General features: G+C 36.3%; 2 protein-coding genes across 2 annotated transcripts in view; both read right to left on the bottom strand.

Annotated features, from left to right (window-relative positions):
- Positions 1-5,895, bottom strand: part of LOC125319585 (cAMP-specific 3',5'-cyclic phosphodiesterase 4D) — a 368,051-nt gene extending 362,156 nt beyond the window's left edge. Inside the window, exon 1 of the mRNA XM_048290860.1 lies at positions 5,510-5,895. Within this exon, the coding sequence (XP_048146817.1) occupies positions 5,510-5,880 (371 nt within the window). The 5' untranslated portion in view covers positions 5,881-5,895. The remainder of the gene's footprint in view (positions 1-5,509) is intronic.
- Positions 5,896-5,943: 48 nt separating this feature from the next.
- LOC125319587 (cAMP-specific 3',5'-cyclic phosphodiesterase 4D-like) overlaps positions 5,944-21,120 on the bottom strand; it is a 184,372-nt gene continuing 169,195 nt past the window's right edge. The window contains exon 4 of the mRNA XM_048290865.1: positions 5,944-6,622. Coding sequence (XP_048146822.1) covers positions 6,535-6,622 — 88 coding nt within the window. The 3' untranslated portion in view covers positions 5,944-6,534. The remainder of the gene's footprint in view (positions 6,623-21,120) is intronic.

The following is a 21,120-nucleotide window of genomic DNA, read 5'->3' as shown; positions in this document are numbered from 1 at the left end:
CCTATCAACTGACACACAGTGGTGTTTGTCCAACACCCTTTATCATTAAATTCTCACCTTCCAGTAGCAAAAAATTCATTCTTGGAACTTGTCCATTGAGGCAAACTATTTAGCAGTCAAATGGTATTGGCTTGCTTTCCTGTATGCTCCCAGCTTCCTCTCACATTCATAGCTTCAACATCAATCTCACAGGTTTTCCAGCTAGCTCCAAAGTTTTCGTAGTTAAAATTATTTAACTCTATCTAAGATGACTTTTAAAGAAACCTACTAAGTTTCTCTTAGTGTATTACACAGAATTTCCATCTCAATTACTCTTCAACTATGCACCTTGTGTCTCCACATGTTCACATCATCAACTGAGCACCAAGCTGACACCATGAGCTTGTGTATTCAATGGACATCTTCACTAATACTCAAATAATATTGCTATATTAAAGCCTATTTAAAAAACATGAGTACATTAAAGAGTTACATTAATAATTTTAAGGTAGAACTTCATATGGCTACATCTTTAAGAAAAAGTGTTTAAATCCTGATTATTCTCTCTCTGATTATGAAGAGATTGTCCTGTTAAATTACCAGGTGTATACTCATTAAATTAAGAAGTCTGAGCCATTTCTTCTCAGCAACATTCATATTAAAATGTATTTGAATATGTGAATTTTAAAAGCTCGTATTTTTACAAGTTCCGGCAGCATGCAAATAATGCTACTCATATAGTTCAGGTCACACAACTCTTAACAATCAGAAAATGCAAGCCTTTCACAACATGAAAATAATACCCTTAATAGTCACTTATTTAAAATATTTACAACATAAGTTTCTTATTTAATTTATCTCAATTATAAAGAACAGTAATCCAACAATGTTTACTAAGTTGTAAAGTTTATTTGTGTCTTTGAGGAAAGACTAGCATATGCAAATTATCTTAACATCTTGGGTGCCAGTACTGTGTAGCAGTAAACAAAGCAATAATACACTGCCAGACAAGTAAACAACAAAATTCTAAATTAGAAACTGATACTAAATTCTGAGAATGTTATTTATGGGCCCGTAAGTTGGAAAACACTCTTCTTCCTTTTCCTTGGTTTGTGTGGAAGTAGCTAGGACATAATACATTAAGAGGAGCTTTCCAAACCACACAGGAGGAAGGAATGGGGCTTAGGATGGAAAGAGGTGTGCATTTTATTGGAGAACCAAACAGATTTGCAAAGACTCCATTATTTTTCCAAGGGCTCTATATGTAGCTACAAAACCCAAGAGTTTATCTGTCTAAATTATTACAGTGGGATACAATATCCCAGACTTCAGAAAGTCAAGAAAGTAATGCATAAACCTCCTTTCTTCTCCTAATAGAGAATAAAGCCTCTGGGCAACTGAAATACTACACTGCATTCGATTTTGAGTATTATTTTGGTTTATTAACTATTATTGAGTGGTATAAGGACAAGATTGACACTTCAAGAAAAATAATTGTACTTTAGAGCAATCTTCATACGTAAGCAATACATTAATGGATGCTACTTGGTTAGACCCAGTACCATTCATGAAATGAAAAGAGAGCAAGTAGATTTTTTTTGACAGCAACTGATTTTAATGGTAGCTTATCAAAGTATTTTTTTAAACAGACAGCAAGGGGGAACAAACACAAGGATTACTGGATTGTAAAACCTAGTGTTGCCTCACCACTGTGCAGATGTTTATGTTTAAACACAGATGAAAAGCTGTTTTTGTGAAAAAGCCTAGACCAAAACAACACTTGAGATAAAATTTACAGAAGACCTATTGTAAAACAGTAATTGTCTAGGAAACCTGACAAAAAGAAAGCAAGGGTCTAAAAAACTAAGATATATTTTAAGGATACAACATCCTGGGAAATTCCACGACTAGTGGAATTAGGACTGACTAATGTTCTGGTGTTTGTTCTCTAATTTTTCCAGCCTGAAATTTCAGTAGTGAGAAATAGAACATAGAAAGATGATATGGCAAGATGATTTAATTGACATATGACTAATGGCCTTTAAAAATGCTAAGGTGGGGTTTTTTTTAAACAACTAACCCGTGTATATAGACCGTGCAATAATGCTAGTTATGTGCAAAGAGGTACCTGAAATTTTTGAAGATAACCAGAACAACTCCATTTGTTACATGGAATGTTTGGTATTACTGACTGGAAAATTATTTGAGTTCCACTACTACTATTTATTATTACACAGCACCTTTTATTCTATGATCTAAAAAATCACTTTAGCATGAACCTGTAATTACCCTGTTTCCATTTTTCTTTTACCTACAAGAAAATATTGTCAGAGAGCGATTAAATAATGTGCACAAGACCACAAAGTAAACAACTGGCAAAAACCCTCCAATCACAGATAATCTCAGCTACCTTCTTGACTATCCTGGTTTTTGTATAGCTCTTGTGTATATGAATTCAAAGCACTTACCTTCTCATTTACAAATGCAGGAATAATCTTGACTTTTAAGAAAAATATATTAGTCAATGATCCTGATATATCCTTCAGTGTAATTAAATACTACTGTATTCCTTGTAGGAACTACAGTGCTGTTCTAAAAAAGTTGTGTACAAAGTTAGTGATGATCACGAAGAGACAGAGAAAGCATTGGAATGATTATAAGCAGTATGTAATATCACAGACTACAAGCACATAGTGCTTTTCAACTAATTCAGTTTAGAATCTTTCCTAGTTAATTTTGCTTTTTAAATGTTAATTCTCTTCAGTTTGAATAATAAAGATGTACTTGTCAGTTCTAACTCAAATTTTAACATATGTAATTCTTTCTTCTCATTTATTTTGAAAAATGTAACTGTTGCATATTTTTAAGTTCTCTACCAAACCTAAAAGAGAAAATACTTTGAAGTTGTACGCTTGGCTTATTAAGTGTCCTTTATGGTTTTCATTGAGGTTTTCAGAACTGTGACACACTTACAGTGAAACAAAATAAATTCTGGAAAAACAATTACATAGATTTGATTCTTTCACATTTGAGACATCAGTGTTTACTAGCCCTATTTCCTGATGTATTTTTCATACTTTATACACGATTTTCCCCAGTTCTATACAGTTTTATACACAATATTCAGAGTAATTTGAGGTCTTCTGAAATACAAGCTTGTCACCTTACACCATAATAAATCCATAGGAATCCATTCAGAAATGTTCTTTTGAAAACAGTTTAAATAAGGGAAAAATATAAGAAAGTCTAAATATGAAAAGGGAACTGTAACACTTCTAAAAGGATAGGAGTCTTTCACAAAAATATTGGGGTTTTTTACAAGTTGCTGCATCTACAAGAAAACCAAGAAATTATTTTTCTTTGCTTTTTATGCAAAAAAGGGAAAAAAAAGTAGCAATTGACTGAAATCTTGAAATGGAAGTCCTGGAAGACCATCCTTTTTCTGATATTTCTTCAATATATTTGTAAATTTGCTACAGCTCACTTTGTGTTTCCATACTATAGTTGTTTGTTTCATTCAAGATGTTTTACTGTGAGACTTTATTCTAAGAAAGTCATGGGTTGGTGTATTATATTGAGCTTCTTTACTCTGCTTTGCTTTACTACTGCTAAAAGGCAAGCCCATCTGAAGTATTTTTACTAATCCCATGAAATTAAAACAAAATCCACTGACCTCAGTTAATTTTAAAGCAGCATGCCTTGTCAAAACATTTTTGTGCTAGTAAATAGAAGGAAGGTTTAAAAAACAAAAATACTTTTCATATTGAATTTTTAATTCCTATTTAAATAGGAATCATATGAATTGTAATTTAAAATGGCCCTGAAATCCTAATTAAAAAAATATTATGTGTACCTTCCCTTTCCACCTTGACTTGGCATCCCCTCAATAACTAATCACTTAAGGAATAATGCTGAATATACTCAAACCAACCATTATGATTTATAAAAATGAAACTTCTTAGCCATTAGAAAACAGAAATTCAGCACAGTCTTAAAGATCAAAAATCCTAGGCTCCTAGATGGTTTTTAATGTGAAAGAAACAGGAATGTATTGAAAAAAGCTTTAAATTGAACATTTGTTAATTTTTGAAGCTTATTATTTTTTCTTTCAAATCATACATGGTGAAAAATTTAACATAATTAACTTCAGACAAGCATGAGTTCACAGAAGTGATACAAAGATGTAGCAACAGAACGGCTGTGTGAAACCAAAGATATTAAAAGACATATTTTAAAGACTACTGATTTGAAAATACAGTTCTAATTTACAATTGCTGAATCTCTTTTTATTTCTTAATTATATATGAAGTGGGAATGAAGTTAATGTTAGGTAGAAATAGAGCTAACACTGCCAGACAATATTCAAGTATGTCTTTTTCAGATTTATGGACAAGGCTCCATAATAAAGAATGCAGTGTGCACCACAAAAACACACAAAGCAATCTTCGTTCAGAAAGGATTCTATTATTTATTCATCAAGCATATCACTCTATGAAAATCTGATTATCCAGGAAATCAAAAATCTACAGAGTAACTCAGTATTTAGTATCGTCCCTCTGCCCACCATTCTCTCCATAAATCCTTTATTCACAATGTCTGCTTAAAATTCAAGTGCAAGCGTGTGTCTTTCTACTAAAAGGAAGTGGTTCCAGCTACTAAAAATGAAGTCCGAATAATAAATTGATTCTTCAAGTACAACCTCTTTATGATTTTGACAGAGAATTTGATTTTAAAACAGATGCCTGTTACAGCCATCAAGGGTAAAACAGGCATTGGTGAGCTACACATTGAAAAATAAATCCACAGCTCATTTAACGGGGAACAATAGACTAGTAGATGACGGACTCCTCCCTCTGGCTAAGAAACCATTAGCCTATTTTCTCAACTAAGCCCATTCAAACTAACAAGACCCTAACCCTGGATTCGCCAGACTGTCTCCCACCCCCCAGAGCTCTCATTATTTTAACTTTGTGAGCACATCACACGAATTGCGTCCTTCCCGCTCGGCAGCAGCGCTGAAGGTTCCCGGGGAGCGCGGACAGCTCCGGCGAGGAGGGGCAGCCGGGGAGGCAGCGGAGCGGAGCCGGCCGCAGGGGGAAGCGCGGCCCCGCTGCCCGCCCCGCTCGCGGCTCCGTGCTGGCAGAGACGCCGTCCCGCTCCCACCCACGTGTTTCGCGGCCGCTTTTCCACTCACAGACAGGCGTGTATGGGACGACGCGGCGCCGCCCGTGCCCCAGTCACGCCCGCTCCAGGCGAGCCCTGCCCGCGGTTCCTTGCAGCGTCCCAGCCCGGGGTCCCCCCCCGGCACGGCAGCGCAGCCTGACCCCACCTCCCCTTCGGAGCCTCCGCAACCGAGGGCACCCCTTCCTTCTCCTCGCCGCCGGGGGAAGGGAGGCCGGTGGGACGGGGGTCCCGCGGTACCCACCCCTCAGTGGCCGCCGCTGAATCCCCTCCCAGCGGCCGGGAGTGGCGCCCCTCCGCCGAACCCCCCACACGCGCGGCCGGAGCGCTGGGCCAAGCCCTCACCTACCGTCTGAGTCCCTGAAAGGAGGAGGGCCAGGACATCCGCGATTTTTTCAAGCCGGGCCGGTGGCCGGTCTCCACGGCGTAGGAGGCGCGGTCCATGGCTTGGCAGTAGAGGTACCGCTCCGTGTCGGAGTAGCCGCGGTGCCTGACGCGAGCCCCGGCCAGGCAGCGGCCCCGCGAGACGGGAGACGGCGACGGCTGCCCGGGGTGCTGCTGGTGCTGGAGGAACTGGTGCTGCCGCAGCTGTGGTGGGTAGTGCTGATCTTGCCGCCACAGATGCTTGGGGGCTTTGAGACCCCTGCTACCGTCGCTGCCGCCGTCGCTGCCGCTGCCGCCGGGCATCGCGGACAAGCCGCTGCTGCTCTCTGCCTCCATGCTGCCGGGGGTCGGGCCGCGCCGGGCGGGCGGGCAGGGGCGGCGGCTGCCGCCTTCCTGCGGGCAGCGGCGAGGAAACTGTGCTGAAAAGTTGGACAGCTCCTGCCGCGCCACCCCTCGCCCGAGTGTGGGAGCGGCTGGGGCAGCCGCGCTGCCGGGTCTTGACTGCTCCGCGGGAGGGGAGGCGGGGAGAGGGGGAGGAGGAGGAGAAGGAGAGGAGGGGCTGGCTTCCCGCTCGGAAATATTTAAAGCCAGGCCGGAGCCCGTGCGGGGGAGAGCAGACCCGGCAGCGGGGTTTCGTCAGGCGGCAGACCGCGCTCGGGTGTGCGGGAGGTGCGAGAGGGTGCGACGCGGATGCCGGCAGGGCGAGGGAATGGGAATGGGACCGGGAGTGAGTGCGGAGGGGCTCAGTGCCGCTGATGCTGTAGCCCTCCTCTCCTGAGGCGCGCCTCTCCCTTCCTGAGGCCGTGGCTGCTGGCCGGACAGGACTCCCTCCGGAGGGACTCTCTCTGCCGGGAGACGGCAGGTAGCAAAGTTGTTCACGCCCCTGTTCACCAACAACTTTGAGGTGGGTTAAAAATGGGTTCTCACTCCTTAAACTCCCCCTCCCGCCACCCGTTATTCCCTATATCGTGCTTCCAGTCCACAGCAGGTTCAGAAATCGTGTTTCCCAACTTGAAACATTCCCCTGGTCTTGTCTTCACCGATGAGTAAGCTCCCTTCCCGCAAGGAGTAAGACTGGCTGCAAATCAAGGCGAGGAAGGTTTAATTATAGCGATGCTGAGTCTACTGCTACAGAGAAGCTTTTATGTGACATACCGCTAGCTTCAGGACTTCGTAGCTGCCGCGGGAAAAAATTACCTAAAGTTAAAATTTACAGAACAGGAACTTCATACTAAAGAGATCTTTTAAATTAGTTTTACATTTCAAATTCTTTTGTGCTCATGTACCACTAATAATTCACACTGGAAGGGAATTGCATTTATTAAATTTCTTTTATTTTTCTTTTTTTTTAAGCATTGATATTTTTCCTGTGTAGTAATATTCTAAAATCTAGCAGTTCTTGTTCAGGGCGAAATTATAATCTCCACGCTCCTGATAAAATATGAAAAGGACACATGCAAGTGTTTATTTGAAAACTATTAATATGTATTTGTTTGGTCCTTCTATTCTGTTTGCGAGAGTATTAGTACTAAGCAAGAAAGCTGGAAAAATATCTCTCCTAGAGTACCTTTACAAAAATATACATTTTCTTCTAATCAGTGTTCATCTACTCATTACACTGTTCTGATTAGCTTCATGCACTACTTCTACTTCTTCAATCATTAAATTGGTCTTGCCAATCCTTTTCCCTTTCCATCACATATCTGCAATCATTTCAAACCTCACAAATTTCTCTCTGAGCTTAATTTCTTATTAATGCAAAAGTACACTTATGCCAACTCTTTAATGTGTTGATGTATTTTTTTTCTATTCCCCATCTTAAAAGTCAGCCTTCCTTTCTAAACATACAGTGCTCCTAAAATTAAGAGTCACCCTCCAACCACATACATACAAGATTTTGTTGAGCAAAACTCGCAGTCTGTTTTTGTTTGAGCCAACAGTACATTCCTAGATAATCCTCATAATCATGCACCATCCCTTCAGGTCTTTTTTCCTGCCCTAAAAACTGTTAGTTTCAGCAAAAATGCCCCAGAAAATAAGAAGTTGAAATAAATATTTTAAGTACCGGAAAAGAAACAAAGTAGTACTTCCATTGAAGGAAACTTGAGCTTGAGCTCACATTTATCAAGTTCTGATTATCCTGTTATTTATCCAGACATCTAAGACTATTTCCAAGCCAGACACCTTAGATGCTACAATTTTCCTAGCTGTGTCAGGCTGTGGCAGTTTTGACAGCATGTACAGGACACAAAAATGGGAGGATGAAAAGAGAAAGACTCAAGTCAGACAACAGGAGAGAAGTATACCCAAAATGTAACAATGGGGATAATTGCAACATGAAATACAGGCATATAGGATGCAATTCTATGAAAAACTCAGAGAAGAGAAATAACTTCTTATCCTTGTTAATGTCCAGTGGCATATTGCAAGGGGACTGTATTTCACAATTCCTAGTTCCCTCTACCTTAAAATTAGGCAAAACTTCTGTGACCAATTGCTCTGTAATTTCACAGAATCACAGAACTGCCTTTTGGAAGAGCCTTCATAAAATTGTCCAATCTAACCTCAAGCTCACATCGGGGTTATCATCAATACTAGATTATATCAGCCACAGCTTTCTCTGAATCTCAAAATCCTTCAACAGAAATTCACCAGCCTCTGTGGATGACCTGCTACGGTGCTTTACCACATCCTTAATGACAACAATTTTCCTGATGTTCAATCTGAAACTCCCAATCAGGGGCCCTTGCCCCTTGTTAAACAGCATGCCACCACTGACAAAAGCTTAAATTTGTTGTCCTTTGCAACTAATCCTCCCATAGCTGCAGGCTGCCTTCAGATTGCCTTTTACCCCCTCCATACCAGACTCAGCAAGCTCTGTCCCCTTAAGCACTCATCACTGATCATGTGCTCGAGGTCCTTGGCCATCCTGGTAGCCTCTTCTGAGTTCCCAGCATTCCCATTCATCCACTACCTGCAGTCACTTTGGTACATAGTTTGCTTTATTTATGATGAAAAGTGCACTGTTCAGCTGTTACCCACCCTACAGTCCACTAAAGCTCCCGGATCCTTTCCAGCAGAGCCATAATCTAGTCAGTCACTTGCCAGCCTGTGCTTCAGGTTATCCTGTTTGGGTGCTAAACTCTGCAGTTCAACATAGACTCTCGTATCAGCCCCTTCTGGCGATGTACTCTTCACCACCTGCCAGCCAGATTCTGAAGGACCATTCTCTACATTTCAGTCCTACTTAACAGTCTGTTCATCCAGTTGAGACTTCCTCAGTTTCAAAATGAAAATGTTTTGGGGGATAATTTCAAAATCCTTAGTAAACTGAAGGTGTGTTACACCCACTGCTTTCTGTCCCAAACAGTCTTTTCATAATGGAACGCAATCAGATCAACCACACATTATTTGCCCTTGGTAAATCTAAGTGTTGAGTAGTCCGAAGTATCTTCCTGCTTTTACAGGTCTTGAAATAGATTTAGAAGTGTGCTTGGAGCTTCCCAGCAACTCACGTGAGATCAGTAAGTCTACAGTACTTTGATTAGTCTTCTTGCCCTTCTTAAGGATGGGTGTAACAGTAACCTTTTCCCAGCTGAAAGGGACTTCCCTTAACCACCATCACTTTCCACAGATAAAAAACAGCCTCATGGATACTCTTTGGTTTGATATTGCCATTGCATTTTGGCAATGAACTTATATTTGAACTCATAAGGCACTTTTGGTATTCCCCATTCAATCTCATATTTTCAGAGTTTGCCTAATGTTTTAGACACCAAGTTCAATTTGACAGATAATCAAAGCATATTAGCATTTAAAATAAAAAAATATTATCTCTGAGAAACACAGAAAATACAGAAGTACAACCTCCTGCACAATAAAATGCCAATACTTGCACAAGTAGAAATTAAAATACTGCATTAGAATTAAATCTAGAATTAAATAAATTAGATCATGAAATCTACAAGAATTCTGACTGGTTTTGGTTTGGTTTGGTTTTTGTTGTTGTTTGATTGGGAGTTTTTTTCTTTTTCTTTTTCTATTTGTGGTAGATTATGTGTGTGTGGTTTTTTTCTTGTGCAGAAACCTTACTGCACCTTGATGCCAATGAGACTTCATAAAAGTAGTCTCCTTTTTTAATAACAGCGTTGGTGTATTCCATTTGAATACCTATTTTACAGTATTAAAAATAATGTGGTTTTGCATTTACAAAGTGTTTTTCAAAAACTTCATCAAGAAGACACAAATAGAATGCTACAATATTTCACACAAATAGAATCTGAACCATAGGGCACAAGACATGGTACAGTAAAAAGCCCATGTATAAAGTATATGTAAAAAAGTATAAAGATGTTCAGATGCACTTAAATATCTGACTTTAATTTCAATCACCTACCAGTCTTTGTATTTAAATTCTAAAAATTGCATGTATATGACCAGTTTTTTATTACACCAGTGTGCTAAGACTATGCAAGAACATTTATACAAAATATTTCTACTTCCCTGCAAAATACAATATAAGTGGAAGCTAGCAGCTTTTTCTAAAAATCAAGCACACAATTAAAGAATAGTATATAATATCTTTCTGTCAATATTTCCTATATGAAGTCAAGACAATTTTTTTCTTACTTGCCTAGCTTATTGCATGCAGAATCTTCAAAAGTATTGTCTGCTGAAGACTCAATAGCAATAGAACAGTCTATATTTGAGAGTTGTAACTGAAAATTATTTAGAAGAATACATTTCTTTCCATTTTCCTAGACCATGCCTGAGCCTCCTCGCAGGAGACTAGAAACTCTTTAGTAAGTTGAGGCTCAAATGTGAGAACTACTGATCCAGCCACACCCACCTTAAGAGCCTTATATATCACAGCTTTCTGTGTACAGATACCAAAATGCACGGATTCATAAAATTAGATGTAACATTTTACCTGATAAGAGAATGCCATTTTAAGTTAGCTAAGACTCTTAACCTTTCAAATTTTTTTTTAAGCATGCCATTGCTTTCAAGAAATACTTAGAATAATAGAAAGAACTGCTCTCAAAAATAACAATTCCATTTGCTTTTGTAGCTTTGTTTATAAAGGTTTTGATAATATTTTCAAGGCTCTCTTCAGCTGATGGTGCTAGTGTTCACAGTACTAGATAAACTGCTGTATCTCTTACTCCTTCAGGACAGCACTGCAATTCTTAACAGACACTTGTGACAGTACTGCACTGAAGATAAGTAGTTCTGACATACAGAAAAAAATGGGGAACCCCTTATTTTTTACCTTTATTTCCTGGAGTAATAATGACATGCAGTCCTCACAAACTACTGTCTTTTATTTTTGGCCAGAATATAAGGGAAATATATTACGTAAGTGCAATAGAAAAAAACCTCAAAATTGAGATAAAAACATAACATTGAAGGAGATAATATATTAAGGACATAACAGCTGCATGAGAAAGGAAAATATGCAGCTTTTTAATTAAGAAACTAACAATATCCACCCTCTTCATGTCAGAGAAGATGCTTTTTTAATAGTTTACAGACCTTTTAAACAGTGGCAAAGTGAGAGAAAATAATTGGTATCATCTCTACAACAAAAGTAATAATGGTAACACCTGAGCATAGATGACAATAAATTTTGTTCAGTAGAATTCACCACTGACTTCAGCATTGATATTAGTGCTGTTATAATTCAGTGCAATGGCACTTAAGAAACTGTACCATATTTTACGTCTAAAGATTCACTGAGGTCTTTTAAGTCCAATAAGATTGAATTTCAGATACAGTGAAGAGTCACTAGCTGTTCATATAAATTTTTGTATCTCATCTGACTCATAAGACAGAAACACATTCCTGCTGCTAGCAACGTAAAAGGAATTCAGCAGATCATCATTCTATAACTCAACTGAAAGCATGAATTATTAAAAAGGAAAAAATCAGTGCTTTAAACAGTAGAGGACCGAATAAATATAGAATATTTTTTTTAGTTGTGGAACTTCAAATCCTAGAAACAGAAAATATTACAGTAATATACCCATATAGGTATCACAAAATCTAGCTGTAGTATGTTTTTTACATTACATGAACTTCTTTGCCATTGCAAACAAGGGGCAGTTAGAGTAAGAGCACTGTATCTGTTTCAATATGTATTCTGAAATCCTATTGCAGAAAGAAATTAAGAACCGATCGTCTTTTTTGTTGAATGCCTTTTGTAAATAATGGAACAACTCCATAATCTAATTCTACTGAAATTACTATTAACATGAAAAATAGGGGGTTAATCTAGAACTGTATAAATATGCAGATTTGATGCTTATCACCTGTTAGGAAGGCTGTTTTTCCAGTTTGTAAAAGATACTCCTGCAGGTACCTCCATGGGGATTCATTTTTGATATAGTTTTAAATGAGGAATAGCACTTTCCAGTTTTGAAAAAAAACCCAACATTGCAATCTGATTAGCTATCTTATCTAGTGTCTTCTATACATAAGTGTAATTAAAGGGCTTAATTTTTTACCCTACAGATGTTATTTTTGAGTGCTTTTTAACTTTTTTTGTGTTCAGTCACGATTCAAAGATCTACTTATAATCAGTGATATAAATATCAAATTAATTTCCAGTATAAAGTAAAACAGAAATCATATCCATTTAAGTATTTGCTACACTGGCTTTCAAAATCTGAATGTAAACCCAAAGCTAACCATTTCATGTGAGCACACAATTTCTATTTCTTATGGAGTTTGTCCATGCCAGAAGGATGTTTCTTTATTGTAATTTCAATTGTAAAAGCATAGGTTTTCTGTATAGATTGTATTCTTGCTTTGTATATTAAAGCACTGAGTTCAGGCCTGTGCAATATATTCATCACAACCCAGTTGCAGAGAAATATCCTGACATACGAAGCCAACCCTCTCCTTTTACCCAGGTAGTTTAAAATATGTCAATTTTGTAAGAACCGAGTGTTTGACAGTGCAGCTACATGGATAGACAAAGCTAAAGCCTGGGCTTTGACACCCCCAGGCTGGTGCAGAGCTCTACTGATGAAAAGCTGAGCTGAGATGAAAGACATTTTGCACCCACTAAGTTCACAATTTCATGTAACCTCCCACTTGGAGCAGCGAGTGAAGACTCACTCTATTTCAGAAGCACACTAAAAATCACAAGCTCGATTCTCCCTAGCACTATATAATTACTGAACATAAAAGGGGACAGATCTTAAAAACATTTACTTGACTGCCTTGATTTGCAGCTGGAGTAGGAAACAACAGCAACAGTTATTACTTTCCCAGTTGGATAGCACAAGAGCAAGAGAGGAGGGATTTAGCACAGTTAGTGCTCTTCCCATTGCCTCTTCTCCACTGTACCACAGCAGCAGATTAAACAAAGCATAAATCCTGAGACCACCTCTGTGGAGTTTCTTCTTTATGTAGCAATAGGGGATGGTACTATGTTGACTGAAACTTTTTTCTAAAGTAGTTCCCAGATAATACAAATACTCTTCAACATTGATTGATCAGGAAAAACATCACTAATTGAGTACCTTACCCATTTTCAAAAAGGTTTGAAGGGTAAAGATACTTCTCCAGTTTCTTTTACAGTCTATCAGTTGACTTACTGATCTGCTCACTTCAGTACCATGGGTGGCATCCAAAATATTTTTTTTAAGCGTACACTTGTACGGAACATAGTGACTTCAGGTTCCAGGGGTTTATAAGCATTTCATTTCTGTAAGACATTATTGCACAGCTTGAAATCCTCTTGATTTTACTCTGACTTCTGACAAACAAGAAAGCCTACCAGTTAAAAAGAAAATCCCTTAAACCTAGTTTCACTCAATTCTCAGTGAAAAAAAAGCATAAACTATACTGAAATAACAAACACTAGGACAAAAACTTACAAAAATCCCCAAAACTTGGAGCACTCCAGGCAAAATCCAAGGCAGGTGAGTTTTGTATGATTTGAAGTTTTAATCAATCTCTTTTTAAAGCTGCTAGAAAATTCAAATTCTAACTGGTAAAGATTGAGCTTTTGAATAAAGAGAGATAAGCTATCTATTCAGAACTAGGCAGTGTAATTCTGTAGGTCCTTTATATTACCCAAGCCATATGTGAAGCTCATACTCATTTTCTTAATGTGTTTCATAATTTCTGATCAGAGTTTGGATTACTGAACCCTCCCTTATATCTGCTATTCAAGTTCTCTTAAAGATTAAAAAAAAAAAAGAGGCTACTACATATTTTATCAATTCAACTGAACCAATATTTCTCGTAGGGTTAATGTTGAAACAACTCTTTTTTAATTATGTAGTTTTCTCTCTACACCTCTTTAATTTCTTTAAGATCTCACTCAGCTGTCACAGTTTTTTCCAACTTTATCAAGCAAGACAGAAGGAAAAAATAAAAATGTTTTTAAATTAGCTTTAAAGTAGTCCATTTGCAGGAATAGCAATACATGTATTTTGGATGACTGTTCTCAGGTAGTAAGAAGGCAAATTAATGGAAAGGTTCATGCCAATAGATTCCAGTTAATTACACTCAAGCCCTCCTAAAAAAATATTTTCTTATTTTATTTGTATTTCTAAATAAAGCAGTAGATCCTATAACCATAATTAGAATGAATAATAGTGTTTATTTTCTTCTTGGAAGCAGCATTCAGAATAAAATTACATTAATCGGTATCATATATGTCTGTTATTGGACTTATTTAACATGTACCTAATCTTAAATTTGTCAGATACAGACAAAAAATTTAAAATATAATGCATTGAAACTAATTAAAGAGTAAAAATCTGTAGCAGAGGAGAAACTTCATATTTTAATTTTATACTCAAGAATAAGGATTGGTCATTTTTTAAAAATAAATTAATCTTAAGCAAACAAATCATATAGATGTGATTTATCTTAATAAATTACATTTCTAATCAATACATTATTACTTGCTTTTGGTGAATCAAAAATGTTAACAGTTTGAATAATAAAATATAATTTTGCATGCCAATGGATTACTTGTTATTTAAATGAAGGATAGAGGAGAAAGTAGCATCCATTAATGTATATGAGTGTAAATATTGGCAATTTAATTTCCCTTCTGTAATTTTCCAAAGTAAAGGTCTTTATTGAAGCATATTAACTTCAAGTCTACAGCATTATCTATCAAAATTGTCGTTTGTTACTTGTGCATCTTATACTTGCTAGAAATACCATGGTGATATTAATGGCTTTATTTTCTGAGCTTAGGTCATATTGGTTTGATAGTCCTCTGGCTAAAACCACTAGGAGGTTTTTCTGCTGTCTTCATTGCAACTTGGATTGTTCAGCTCATATTTAAGCTACAAGTGAACATTATTTAAATTGCAGTACTTGCCTGAAGCCTGTATAATATATCAGGTTTAGTTATGCTCTGAAAAGATGAAATTCATTGGCTGAAAATTCTGTCACATTTGTCAAATTAATCACTTGCATAAGAAGAGTACTGCCCTCCAGAGACAAATGTGAAAGATCTCATAGGCAACCGTTTGCACAGTAAAATGCCATGTTTTTTCAAATTACTTCTTTTACAGAAGTGGTGGAATGCTTTTATCTGATCTTATCACTTCAGCTAGCACCCACCCGTTCTCTTCACCTCCCTCTTTCCTCTCACCAGTATTTTCAAGTGGAGAGAAATAGAGATTGAATTATTAGAATGTACTTTTCAATTCTTTAAAAAAAAAAAACAAAAAAAAAAAACCAGAAATTTGAGCTTCTGCTTGATATTTGCAGAATTTATAAACCATACAGGGATGCTAGCCAGCTTGTCACTATCCAAGGCAGCAATCACAAAGAGAGAAACTCTGAAACCATTCCCAGCTGTGTCTCTCCTGGATCAATGTTAACTGAAGCACTGTAGCCCTGCTTCTCCTCTAGCTCATCATCAGCTTTACACAGGCAATAGTAGACTTAGAAATTATTACCTATTTTAGAGCACTGTGACTACATGCTGCTTGTACTAACATGGTCCAGTGCAATCAGAATGTGTTAATTTTGTACTCAAAAAGGGATTAAGATGGGGTCACGGATGCTGGAAATTATCAGTGCCTAGCCACTATTGTGATTAACAGCTCAGAATTAATGGGGAACTCTTGTAAAATTTTATCTTTCCAGTTTTGTTACTGGTGGTTTGGAGGTTATAGGTCCCATTGTTTCTTAATAGAGAACTCTTTAATGAAAGAATGTTCATATATTCAGTATCATGAGGGTATTCGTGAGCAAAACAGCAGCTTTCCATGCACATAAAATGTTGGTAATGAATACTTTCCCAAAAATGTGTGTAATCTATATCCTTGTAGGAAGCAAAAAATACTGCAATTCCTACCTACAGAATAAATTAAGTACAGGTTTATTTTCTTGCAATGTGCAATAATAAAGAATTATTCCATTAACATCTGTCCTTGGGTTTTAGATATAAGCAAACACCTCATACATCAAGGAATTAGGATTTTGAGTGCTGCTGATCATTCAGGTGACTAAATCATCAGTTTTGATCTTATTCATGATGAATAGCTAACATTCATTTAATGCTGAAGTAAAAAACACCACCAGTAGCTTAACACTTATGATTTCTCTGACTGAGAGATAGTGCTCAGTAAGAACTTTTAATCCACTTACTGCTTTTATTACTGAAATAATTGCTGACAGTAAATGCTGTCATAAAATAGGTAGTGTTGGGCAATTTCAGTTGAAATGATTGAGAGAAAGAAATTAAACTATAACTTCTAAGTGAATTTTATATTCTTAGTTCATTCTCTTACACCGCTCTACTGGTAGTAAAAATATTTCCAGTGTTTTCCAAAGCATTTTGCACTCTTCAATGTGTTGTGGCATACCCTCTTAATTCTTAGTTAAGCACATTGTAATATTGATATGTTTGTGTTATGTAGCTATGTAGCTATTAAGCACCATACAGGTCTTGATCTTTCATATGGAAAATGCTATAGAAGGAGAAATTACATTAATTTAAACAATTTCAACAATATCATTTATTAATTCTCATCACAGTTCCCTGGTACTTCCTGTTACTTCATTCATTCTCCATGCACATTTTATTAGCCTTGACAAAATGTATGAAAATGATAGCATAGCTTTTCCAGGAGATTTCTTTGCTTGTCTTCACCTTGCTTCCTGGCAAATGCCTTACCACAATCAAGCTTGGCTTATAAGTTTGATTTTCTGTGCTTTGTAGAGTGAGAAGTTTTCTCCAAATATCTTCAAAAATTCTTATGGAGTGCAGGCTATTTATCTAATAACCTTTCTAAATTATCTATTCTATTTAAAGTAATTTTAGTTTTTAATAAAACAAAACAGATAACAATTACTGAATTCCCTGTGTTAAAGCTGCTAGTCCTACCACCTGGATTTAAATGAATGATCAATTAAAAAAAAAAAGTATTGGATTTCTAAATAAGATTCAAAGCCAAAAGAGAGCATACAATTTTTTTTTCTCATTGTAATGCTAATAGCATCTCATGAATTGGTTCAAAAGAAAGTAACAATTACTACTGCTGTATTAGAGGACCATATTACTTCTGTTATCCTGCACTATCATCAGGGCTCATTGGAAAGCACTCTACAAAGGCTTTGCAAATTTTTTATTTAATTGACTATGCTGACACTGAGACTGAGGAGCGAAGATTTATTGTCAATTGAACTGCACCTACTCAAAGGTCTAAATTACAATTAAAAAGTTTGAGGCTTGGATGTCTCTTCTCTGACTACAATTACTTTTAGTTACACCACTGTCAGTGGAAAATATTTAAGCTGAAAAGCAGAAACCTCAAATTCTTTTTGAAAATTGCAACAGTTATAATTGTATTTCAATTTTCTTTAATACATGTTCTCTGATGTTACTTTCCTGGTTATCTCTGCTCAATATTTAAAATCACTTGAAAAGTTTAGTGCTTATTTCCTCAATTTTTTCAACACAGTTCAAGGTCTGTTTCTCATTTTTACTTGGGCTTTGGTAAACTGCTCTCACTAATATTTTTAACAGCTTTTTAACTGCTGGAGCTTTTTGTTTGGGGGTTTTATTTTCAAAATTCAAGATGTATCAAGGCTAGGCAAAACAACCCTGTATTGAAATGACTGTGCTCAAATACAGGGGAGCCTCTTACATGTAGCAACTCCTAGAAATTCCTCACCATTCTTGGAAATTGCAGATATCACATCTGTCAACAGGTATTATGTAAGGGTAAGAGCATATGAAAGGAATAATGGTTCTTCAATTCAGCCTGTAATTGAAATGCTACTTAAATTTGACGGGGATTCAGGATGCTCAGGTTCTATTCAGGTCAGTAATGGAGATCCCAAAAACAGCACTGACATGATTTGATTACGCACTTAGGCATTTGGCAAGAAGAAAAATCGTCAGCGGTCGGGTCATCAGAAGCACAGAAAAGTTTCTAATACAAATGCAGTATTCACTAATATTGAAATAAATCTAACTCTCAAGTATATTCATATGTAGGAATGAATCTGTTTCTCAGGTTGGTAACTTCTGCTTTATTTTGTATAAATCTTCTCTAAAGTATATGTAACCTTTGCTTTATCCAGGAAACCAGTAACAATCATCTGAAATACAAGCATGTTAGTGAAGAGCTTAAAGATTTTTAAACTACAGATAACCCAACTTTTCTTGGTTTGTGTTGTTATCTTAATATTAGGGGTTTAAAGGCTTTTTTTATACCTCCTTCATTTTTGTCTGATTTCCTCCTCTACTACATTAAAAAGATCATAGTTCTATTGCATTTTTAAATAATTGTTATTCACTTTAAGCTAGCATGTAATTTTTACTTAACAGAGAATATCTTAAGATTCTTTTTTTCCTCTATTTTCAATTAAGGGTAAATTTACGGAACTATCTCCAGAGGAAACCCCAGATTACTGATATCTTTACATTAATCTCCCACACAGCTTTTAGCACCTCTGTGTAGGCTGCATCCTGTCACCACTTAATTTAAAAGGATGTTGCCACCATCCCTTCATGCAGAAGAAGCAGGCCTTGCAAGAATGTTCTAAATCAAGAAATTTTAGAAACAAACATAAACATGACAAAACCATAGTTATTGTCTGAATTTACACCAATTAATATGTGAATCAAAAAGCACAATTATGTATTCACACTTGATGCAGAACAGCAATTGCTACTGATTCATGCATACATAATAAATGAAGCATTTCAAAAGCAATATTTGGAGCTAAGAATTTTTTCATATGTTTTACTTTTGCAATTATAAAATATGATTAGACCTTTGACTGTGAAAAATAACTAGCATGACATCACGCTTTACTTCTGTTTATTGAACATCTTGCTGTAGTTTTCTCTCTAAATTTAACAAGTGATGCTACTCACATTTGAATTTATATTACCTATGAAAAAGCTGACTATTCATTTCCCACAATTGCACAAAGCATTCAATAATTTTTTTAACATAAAATATTGTAGAAGCCATGGTACTCTATACAGCATAAGTTACTGATATACACATTTTATAAGTTACTGTATGCAGTCTACTCAAGGTACTCCATCAATCATGCATGTGTCCAGTGGTGATAACTTCAAAACATACTGAACTCAGGTCTTCTGTCAAAGATAAGGAACAGTTACAAAAATGGCACAGAACATGAAAGAGAACTATCTTACATTGTGGCAGGCTAAGAAAAGCAGAATATGTGTGATTAATAGATGTTTTAACAGTTGATGGAGATTGTAATAAACATCTGAAAGCATGTAAATATCTGGAGGAGAAAGGAGACGTGAGCTGAAACAGGTTAACAGAAGGAAACTAAGGAAGGAAATACTGCAGTATGATTGCAGTCAGAGAAAGACACAACTCCCTCAAACTTTTCAAAGTAGTCATAAAAATCCAATTGCTTGTATATAAAACTAGATAAAAGCAGCTGAAAATCCATACTGCTGATTTGTTTCAATTGAAATGTCTCAACTTCTGCTGTTCAATGAATTTCTGGTCTTACATAGCTATCAAAAATTATCTTTATTTTCTGTTAGGGATATGCAGACATCTGACGTGTTTGATCTGATAAGGCCATAGAGTGTCACAATGAAACCTTTTATTGTAAGGTCTGTGAGGTTCTGTATCCATCTAATCACACTTTTCTCATCATCAAGCTGTTGTATTTAATCAACCTGTCACCTACATCAGAAAAAATAAAAGAGTTACCTTTGAATTAGAGAAAATTATAGTTGAAAAGGCATGTGGAAAGAGAGAACAGAATAAAACTATCACCTAGCCATTACCTGAGATTGCACAGGAACTTACTTAATTGAAAGTAATAGCAGTCAGCCAGATCTTACTCTATCCCATGGAGTAGATAGTCTGTACTCAGAAGTTAAAGACACAGATCTAAGAAAAACATCCCATAAAATTTATTCACTGCTTGGAAAGAGGTAAAACTGGAGTTTCATGGCTTGGCCCTTCTATTTTATTTCCTGTAACAATAACAAAAAACTACCTGTCCATATATTTTTTCAAGATAGTTTTGAAGTCCTTTCTTTTAACCTCCACTTTATAGACTTTATGTCTTTTAAAGACCATTTTATGGAAAGATAAACTATGGTATATTTTTCTGAAGAGGATCTGATTCATTTTCTATTCAGAGACCTAATGTCTAGCCTTTGTCTGAAGTGAAAGGGAAGCCAGAAGATAATCTGGAGCCTTAGACTAGAAAGAGAAAAATTAAGTTAGTAGTTGAGTGAATTTACTTAAAAAACTGTTCTCAGAGACTACACCTATTGTAAAATATGTGTGTGGAGATCACTTTCTATGCTGGATCATTTCAATGTATCATTTTGATTACAAAGGTGAAGAAAACAACTTCCTCTTTTCAGAATCCCATTTATACCCCTGTGTTCCAAACTGGAATATTATTACTTTTCTGCTCTATGAATTTTCCACTTAATTTTTTTAATGGAATGCAAAGTATTGATAAATAAATTCAATAAATTCAAATCTGATTTTCTCCATTTAAGCTTTATGCTTAATAAGAGATTATATTGTTCAAATTGAAAAAGTGCTCCATAGTGAAAAGAAAATTAAGTTTCATAAGTAAGAATATGAAATTATCTTTTTCTCTAAATAAAATTTCAAAAAAATTATGTCATTTAATGAAATAACATTTTGGTAAAACTTTCTTGTTATGCAATTTTTTTTTTTTTCTATTGCAACAATGCATAATCCTACACGAGAAATGCCTTATCACTACTACCTAAAATATTCTATGTATACTTGGCTGTTATATTTTACACTGTTTAAATATCAATCTTGGAAGCTGTTAGATGCTCAAATTCTAAAGTGAAATTTGGAATCTGCTTTAACTGCATCATTTTCTAGTAATGTAAACTGTTACTGGAAATATGTTAAAAATATATAAATCATAAAAACAAATTAAGGCCTTGCTATGCACATTCTTATGTATTAGTCAAGTTATGGTGACCAATAGTCTGAACATGGATGAAATTTCTGCAGAATCAAGCTGAAGGAATGCATATTATTAACAGGTAGCCATGGTCTAGAAAAACTATTACAAGGCATTTTA

This window comes from Corvus hawaiiensis, chromosome Z (assembly GCF_020740725.1).
Source record: "Corvus hawaiiensis isolate bCorHaw1 chromosome Z, bCorHaw1.pri.cur, whole genome shotgun sequence".
Taxonomy (NCBI): domain Eukaryota; kingdom Metazoa; phylum Chordata; class Aves; order Passeriformes; family Corvidae; genus Corvus; species Corvus hawaiiensis.
This window is presented reverse-complemented; position numbering and strand designations above follow the sequence as displayed.